The sequence below is a fragment of the Mobula hypostoma genome, chromosome 12 (assembly GCF_963921235.1).
Source record: "Mobula hypostoma chromosome 12, sMobHyp1.1, whole genome shotgun sequence".
NCBI classification, from domain to species: Eukaryota; Metazoa; Chordata; class Chondrichthyes; order Myliobatiformes; family Myliobatidae; genus Mobula; species Mobula hypostoma.
The window spans coordinates 35,466,082-35,475,020 of NC_086108.1; the positions used below are offsets into that span (position 1 = coordinate 35,466,082).

Sequence of the window (8,939 nt, forward strand, 5' to 3'; positions counted from 1 at the left end):
AACAGGATCAATTCACTAGTTACTCAGTTTGGTAGTTCTCCCCTTTTCCTGGTAACAGAGCACATCTTTAGAGTCGTGGAGGGGGGCGTGTTCCCACTAATGTACGTAGGAGGTGACTGTTAACTGAAATAACCAAATTAGAATGTGGTCAAACCAACTATTCATAGCAAAGCTGCACTCCATGTGATAGCAATCATGCGTTGGATGAACAAATCATGCACAAGGCAAGAATTTTGAAAATAACGGAACATGGGGCATACTTGAACATTGTAATTTAAATCAGTGGTCCCAAATAAATTCCATTCCACTCTAGGCATATTCCCCTCTGTGACCAGAGACACAAGTGATACCGCAGATGCTGGAAATCTGGAGGAACGCACACAAAAGGCAAGAGGAACTCAATGCTTCGGGCAGTGCCTGTGGAGGAAAATGAGCAGTCGATATTTCGAGCGAGACCTTTCATCAGGATCTAACATCCTGAACTGGCAACTGTTCCGTTTTCTCCTTTGATGCTGCCTGGCCTACTGAGATCCTCCAGCGTTTTGTGCGTGCTCCCTCCACGACCTCCAACTAAACCTGCTAACACCGACTTTCCGAGATCCAAGTCTGTTCTCAGTAGATCCACTGTTTCAATAATTCAATGAATCTTTTACCAGTCTGTTGTAGTGAGTACAGTCTTCTTTGCGGCTTTGTGTTGGGCAAGCGGCATCAGTGCTGGTGATGCAAGAAGGCTAAATGAACTCATCGAAAAGGCTGCATCTATCCTTGGCTACAATCCTGACTCTGTTTTATTATTGTGTATATTATTATTCTGCACTTTATTATTAGTTAATTCTGTACACTGCTAAGTGTGTTTTTAAATGTTGTTGCTGCAAGAAAAGAATTTCACACTCAGGATCAATAAAGTACTTCTTCTTATTATTATTAGTAAGAACTGGTCCTGAAGAAGGGTCACGGCCTGAAATGTTGACTGTTTATTCATTTCCATTGAGTTCCTCCAACATGTTGTGTGTTTTGCTTTGGACGTCAGGCATCTGCACACTTTCTGGTGCTTATGTTACTGTTCAAGAGGCCTTGTTGCACACTGTCTTTTCAACCTCGTTTCAGAGCTGGACCGCAAAATGTTCTGTATTAGGAATCAAGGGCACTGGTATTGACACACTCTCCCTCGGATCTGTCATTATCTTCTCAAGATAGATTCTGTGCATGGTTAAATAATGTAAGGATAAAGTTAATTATGTAAAAACATAATTTTTAATGTCACATTGTTTTAATCTCAGATTAAACTGCTGTACTAGACACCTATTTGACAATACGACATTCAGAAGAACCACAACTGAAACTCCCACCCGATGTCTGCTTCCTGTCTCCTCTTTCACCTGGAGTCTGCAAAATGTACTGCTGAAATTATTGAGCCATCAACAGGTAAAGAGAGGCACAGCCCGCGGACAAAAGTTTTGCATTAAGCCTCTGGCTCAGCCGAGGCGGTATATTGCTCCAACTAAATGCTGCGGACTTCAAAAGACAATGCAAGGAATGGACCGCTTTATTTATACAGATGGTTATCAAAATGCAATTTCGCATTTCATCTGGTCTGTAGGGTATTTTTAACTGCTGACGTCAAACACTTAGCATCTAAATGCAGTCACAATTAAATGTAACTTCGCGGAGGCCGCAGGAACCGGTGGGAGGGTCCCAGCTCTCCACAGCCAATTAGCTTTCACGAAGTCGGCTCGAACTCGGCTTCTTAACCTGTTCCCAGCAAAGCGGGTGAAACATTCTCAACCTGTGCGGTGGTGAGCGTTTGGTGCTAGCCGAACCTCATCCTCGGTCGTGGGACTATGCAGACTGTGCTCTATCTGTTCCCGCAGTTAAACCTGTCAGCTCCAAAGGAGGAACCTTACAGGATTATCAAACCACAGAATCAAGAGGGGAAAATGGAGAATAAAAACAGGTAATGTAGAATCTTGAAAATCAGAATATTGTGCGCTTTGAAAGTTCTGATTCGGACATCATTCATTTCCCTCATTTGATAACTTGTGGGAAAGGGGAATGTGCTGTCGAAAATACTTGAAATGCAACTTGACATACACTCGTGAACAGCGCACCGAAGCAACGAACGTGTATTTCTTTGACCATATATAAATATACATAATTTAACATTTTGTGAGCTTGTAAACTTTATTCTGCACCTGTTCCACTTGATGGACACACTTTAAGTGTGTAGAAATTACTGTTTGTTTCATTATTTTTTCTCTAATTATTATTTCCGAACATAAATTCTGCTGACTTTGCCCATTAAAGATTTATGATGTTATTGGTTACAGAAGTAGTGGTAAATGTTGCTGTTGTAAACTGAGTTTAGATAACTTGAAAGAGTGAGTACTTTTAATAATACACTGAAGATCCAAAACTTGGGACTGCAAGTAAAACAGACTGTAGTCACTAATCCAGGTGATCAGCCTTCAGGAAAATCCTTTTGCCCAGTGAGTGGTAGAATGTGGCTTATAGAAGAAGTTGAAGATCATAGATGATAGATAAACGGGAGTGAGAAAGGTATGAAAGGGTTTGCAGGTGGAATGCCACAACGACCAGCAAGAATCTGCGGACCGGATCTGAAGGTCGTGATTGTATGGTGCATGAGTATTGCATCAGATTCACTGTGGAGATGGGAGCGTGTAGGCATTAAGGGATGGTAGTAGTGGTGGGGTTGGTTTGGGTAGGTGTAGAAATAAACTTTAAACCAAGTGGGTAGTTAGGTGCCAGTTGTTCTGGTCTTTTTCTCATCTGCCCATTGGTGCTCCCTATTGACATCTGTGGGCTAAAATAGGGTAAGGTGAAAGCAGTTAAAAAAAACTGCAGATATGAAAATGCTAAATTTTAAAAAAACACAGAAAACCCTGGATGCCTGCAGGTCATTCTGCATTTGTGGGAAGAGAAGCCAAGACAATGTTTCCCGTCAAAAACCTTTCTCAGAACCCAGAATTCCAACCAATTTTCCAGTCTCCTTCTGCATGGTTAAAATGGTTCCTCCAAAGGGGGTGAGGATGTTCTATTATTTCCAGCTGTTGCCTGACCAGACTTTCTAATATTGTATATTGCAGGGGTAAAGACAAGTGGCATCGACTGAGTCTCATCCTGCAGAAAGCAGACTCGCGTGAAATCTTAGCACCACTGCTCAGCAAACCTGAAAAAAACAAGTGAGTTTTACCCAAGTCTCAGTAGGTCCCTATCGCCACTGACTGAATCTGAAATCATTAATCGCAAATACATCAGCTCAATTGTAATATTGGTAAATGATCCCATTCGTAAGAAATTAGATAAATTAATTCTTCTGAGTTTGTGTTGGTTTTAAGGTTTCTCTCCCTGACAATATATATTTGAAGGAGTCCTCAAAGATCCTATCTCTTTATTCGATAATGATATAGTGTGTGTTAATTTAAATAAAAACTGAAAATGCTGGAAAATCTCAGCAGGCCAAGCAGCCTCTGCAGAAAGAGCAGTTTAGGGGCTCAGACTTGAAACATTAACTAATTTCTTTTTCAAAAAGATGCTGCATTTTTGCAGTATATTTTGATTCTATTTTAGAATTTCAGCATCTACTTGTTCTTTTTTTATTCCCATTTCATTAATTTAAATTTTGCTGCTTACTAATTGAAATAAAGCTAAATGCGTTGCTCAATTGCCTTCAAAGCTTAAGCACTGTAAGTGCCTCTCCATCTAGTATCACTTCTTTATTTTATTCTAAAGTAGAATGCTTTAGAAATAAAAGTGATGAAGAATTTGAGGGGTCTGTAAGCTTCCCTTGCCTCAATCCAAATTCAGTCTTTGGTTTTATCTCACCTGCTGACCAGAGCCCTTTCTGGTTTGTGGTTGAGTGTGTTCTTGTTTTGCAAGTACGTGCTGTAAACAACAGCAAGATCAGTAACCAGCCTCCGCTTTAGCAAATGAAACTTGCAGTGGTTTCTGGTAGTGCTGTGCAGAGTCTTGTGGGGCAGCAGGGGGAGCGGTGGATTGTACATCTTTCTTCAGCACGCAAGCTTTCTGTTCGCATCAATAAGTTTGCTGAAGTGAAAGCAGCAAGTAATTGCGTGTGCCAGAAAAAAAATGTCAGTTGGCTTTATTCTGTCATTAAAAAGAAACAACTGACGAGGTTGCTTAAATTTAAATTACATTTTCTTTTTCTTCTCCAGCATTTATCTTGATGAACCTTCAAAATGGGGTGAATGTCTGCACAAGCTTTTAACACATAAAAGTAAGTATCACTTGTACATTGCTGAGTTAAGCATTAAAATATGAAAGCTGCGCAGTTCAATGTATGACTAATGGAGAGATTGACTTGAATTAATTGCCGCAAGCAGGGGTGTAATAGAGTTAAGAAGTGAAGTAAAAGCAGGTTATTTTGATGCTCAAGCCTGCCCTGCCAAACAAAGTGATCAGGGCTGTCTTTCCCCAGGCCTCATCTCATCTTCTGTGCAATTCCTACAGCCCTCAAATCCCTGGTCTTTCAAAAATGCCCCTACTTCCATTTCAAATAACCCTGATGATCTAGCCTTCCAACCCATCGACAATAGAGAATTTCAGATTTTTATTACTATTAGTTTAGACCAGTTTGGTTTCTGGGATGTTTGAGGAGACATCAGCTCAGTCAGGTTTGTATTCACCTGAGTTAAGGAGAATAAGCAGGGACCTAATTCCGACTCCAACCATTCTGATACAGATGTCGTATTGGATGGGGGAAGAATGGTTCCCCCGGCTAAGGAACCTGAATTTTTAAAAAATTAATTCAAGGGGTCCGGGTTTCCAGGCTAAGCCTAGATGCCGTTGAGGTAGTTGTGAGCTACCTTTTTGAACAGATGCAGCCACTGGGGTGCGAGATTACCCATACTGCCATTGCAGGATTTTGAGTGAGGAATCACTGTCTGAGTTTATTGTCAAGATACTTAGTTCAAAGATGAAGAGAAACTTCTCTAAAGGGTAGTGAAACTGGATTTCTCAAGGGCGAGGATGGAAGTAAACTTAGAGACACAAAAGACCAAGGATTTTGTGGATTAATTTCAAATAATGAGCCTCACCTCTAGTACAGTAGGTAGTACTGCTGTCTCCGTTTTCTTGCGACTTGGGTTTAATGTTGACCTCTGATAGTGTCTTTGTGAATTCTGCACTTTCTCTCTGTGGCCATTTGGGTATCCCCAGTGTTCTCTGATTTCACCACCTCCCCCCCAACTCCTCCACATCCCAAAGATGTGCTGGATGATAGGTAAATTGGTTTTTGTACGTTGCCCAAAATGTACGGAAGTGGTAGAAGAGTCAGGATAGCTTTGGTGGACATATGACTGACAGTAGTTCCGGGGAATAAAGTGCACCTTTGCCATGGGATTGCTCTGAGAGCTGTCATAAACTTTGGGCTGAATAGACTCCTCCTGTGCCATGAGGATTAATAACAATGGCAACGTGGGTTTGAAGACTCCAATTACTACCACTTTATAAGTTGATCTTTCAGTATATCAGTGATCCACAACACAGGTTGTATTTGTAGAACAGAACATTACAGCATAGGAACAGACCCATGTTGTGTAGTAACTAAATACCTACCAAAGCTAATCTTTTCTGCCTACACAATGCTCATAGCCCTCTATTCTCTGCATTTATACACGCTTATCCAGCAGCCTCCAAAATGCCTCCATCATATTTGTCTTTGTTACCACCTTAGGCATTTATCACTCTTGTGTAACAAAATATACTTGCCCCAAACATCTCCTTTGATCTTACCCCGCTCTCACCATAAATGCACACGCTCTAATATGAGACATTGCAACCCCGCAAAAAAGAAACCAGCTGTTAAACCCATCTATGCCTCTCATAATCTTGTAAACCTCTGTCAGGTCTCCCGCCAGCCTCTGCTACTTCAGAGAAACCTCTTGTCCAGCCTCTTGCTTTGTTTTATGATTTATGCTTTTGAATCAATCATTCCCTTCAAATGTTGAGGAGCAAAATCTTGGCCAAATATTTTGTTTATGATGTTGGCTTTTAAATTACAAAAGAAAGGGGCTTATATGGTTAATCAGGCAGAATTGATATTTACACCACTTTCTGCTTTCTCTTAAAGCTGGCTTGGCGCTTTTTCGAGCATTTTTACAATCGGAGCACAGCGAGGAAAACATTGAATTCTGGTTAGCTTGTGAAAACTACAGGAAAACTAAGACACTCGCAAAGCTGTCTTCTAAGGCAAAGAAAATCTATTCTGATTTCATCAGTACGGATGCTCCAAAAGAGGTAAGAGCAGTTCTCCTATGGCCAAGCATGATAACAACTGCAGAAACCAGAGGGGAGATAGGGGCATTACTTTTTATCACTTGGAATTCCTCATTTGAAAGAGAGTGGAAGTGGATTCATTATCTACTTTTTGAAGTAGTTTGGTTGTGTATTTGAAGAGGGAAAACTGAACAGTTTTAGGAAAAAGATCAAAGCAATGGAATTATAAATATGATAAAGAGTAGGCTACTTGGCCCATCAAACCTACTCTCACATTTATTAATATCACAGTTGGTCTCATTGTGATCGTAATGTGACATAAGTTTGGTAGTTCTCTTCAAAAAACTGATCTGGGACTCCCATAAGATTCAGTGTGATTAAGATGATGTTTTGGAATATCCTGCACTGTGCAAAAATGTTAGGAGTACAATAAGATGTTGAACCAAGCTATACTGTGGTCTTAAAACTTAGGAGATTCCATATGATGTTAGGGGAAGGAGCACCTCACATTGAGCTACTGCTGTGTCACCTTGAAACACTTGACGTTTTCAGAACTCAAAAAACAGCATGAGCAGCAATCTATTACCCCGAATACTTCTGCTTGCATTGTTTGTGAATTCTGCATTCACCAAGAATTTCAGGATGACAGTGCTATCATCTGTGACAATTGCCCTCTCAAGTAAGGCCAATACACCAAAAGTCGGGACTGAAAGTGCAGAGGTACAAGGCTCAATGTGGTAGCTGTGGAAATTAAATAAACTTCTGAATTAACAGACTATGTTATTAGTAATGTTGGTTATGCATGTACCAGCTTGGTACAATTCCATTTGAATCATCTATCTCCTTTAGGGAAAATTATTTGCCCAAGTGACAGAACCACAGCAAACTTATTGACCTTCTGCCGCTCACTGAAATGGCAGAGTAAGTCCCTCTGCTTAGAAACAAATGGGACAGGCAGTTGTGGTGAAGAGCAAACATTTGATAGTGACCTTTGCTGAAAGTTGCACATGGGTTTTTAGACTGTAGTAAGACACAGGAGAAATGCACAATAAACGACACTTTGGGACAATTGGAGTACTTGGTATTCTTGAATATAATTGGACTTGCTTTCATCATGCTGATTCAGAAAACTAATTGGTTCCATTAACTTTTTTTTGTAAACAAGGTGAACATTGACTTCCATACTAAAGAAGTGACGAAGAAAAACATTGCGCGGCCGACCCTGTCTTGCTTTGACTTGGCGCAGAAGAAGGTGTACAGTCTGATGGAGAAAGACTCTTATCCCAGGTTCTTGAAGTCACAGCTCTACAGAGAATTACTTCAGCAGTCGGGCGTTCAGAGCACTGGGCACAGACCGCGATCTCACTCATTTACATCAATGGGTGTCCTTCAGACACAGGCAGACTTCAGTGCCTGGCTCTAATTGGATGGAAAATTCCTTTCTTTGTTAGCAATTCTGTCAGTGATGACATTCCAGGACAACAAGTCTGGTTACTTTGTGTTGCCTAAAACGCTGATCACCTGCAGTAACTTTAGGTCATGTGTTGGACCATTCACAAGACATTTTAATGAATTGCGATTTTATTTAAATAAATGCCCTGTTAATTTAATGAAGTCTATGAGGTGGTACTCATTGTAAATCTATGTGTAAATTATTTGGGTTTCAAAGTGTGAACGTATTTAATATTTGTATAATTACTTGACTTTGTGTGTGTTATTTTGTAGAATAGTGAAGGAAGAACCACTGAAGTAATTAATTTTCAATAAATGGATTTTTAAAAAATAATGTTTAGTTATTGTTATTCACTGGATTGACAGCCCCCTTCCTACACATTTGTTTTTGATTCACTATCCTGAATCCATTCTGGTGTGTACCTAAAATAATCAGTTTCCCTAAGGCTAACTATCATGTTTCAGCTGTGAATTAGCGTGCCCAGTTAACTTCCTGTCACCTCTGGTAAGGAGGGCCTTAGACCTTCAGAGAACTCTCACACTTCAGTCAGAACGTGGTGAGTCTCACCATCCAAGCACAAATGTCCTGATGAATTAACCTGAAGTTAGGGTCACAGAATCGTACAGTATGGAAGCAGGTAATTCCACATTGACCAGTGGTCACCGTTCAGTATAAATCCCATCTCTTTGTAAGTGGTCCATAGCACACTATACCCAAGTGGTTGAAGTGCACTTCTAAATATGTCAGCTTTAGCCATTCTGTCAAGCAGCATGCTGGTAAGAATTTGACACTCTGAGTGAAGAAGGTCACCCTCTGAATCACTTCCCTCTGTCCTCCGGTTTTATCTGCCCCTGCTACGGGAAAGAGTTTCCTGCGGTTTAGCCTATTTACTGACTACATATCTCAATCATCTCGCCCTTAACCTCCATTCCAGAGACGGCAGACCTAACTTCTTCCGTCTCTCATAACTGAGCTGCTGGTGAATCGCCCCTACACCGTGTCCATTGCTGTCATGTCCTTTCTTTACTTGGTGACCAGTACCGACTGAGGTGCCATCTGTTCGATGAGATGTTAAACCTAAAGTAGTAGGGATGGGTTTTTGGAATATTTCTATCAAGGTCTCAAGCTACTCTTGTGGAAAAAGAATAATATGTCTTGGCAAGCATTCCATCAGTCAACCTTGCAGAAATAGATGTTCGGTCATTATCCATTTCTATCTACTATATGTAAA

General features: G+C 40.6%; 1 protein-coding gene across 1 annotated transcript; it reads left to right on the forward strand.

Moving 5' to 3' along the window:
• The first annotated feature begins 1,778 nt into the window (after positions 1-1,778).
• LOC134355138 (regulator of G-protein signaling 21-like) lies at positions 1,779-8,014 on the forward strand. The gene is made up of 5 exons (XM_063064914.1): positions 1,779-1,954; positions 3,105-3,200; positions 4,194-4,255; positions 6,110-6,276; positions 7,421-8,014. Exons 1-5 carry the CDS (start codon positions 1,842-1,844, stop codon positions 7,676-7,678), a joined length of 696 nt encoding a protein of 231 aa, XP_062920984.1. The 5' UTR covers positions 1,779-1,841; the 3' UTR covers positions 7,679-8,014.
• Positions 8,015-8,939: the final 925 nt, after the last annotated feature.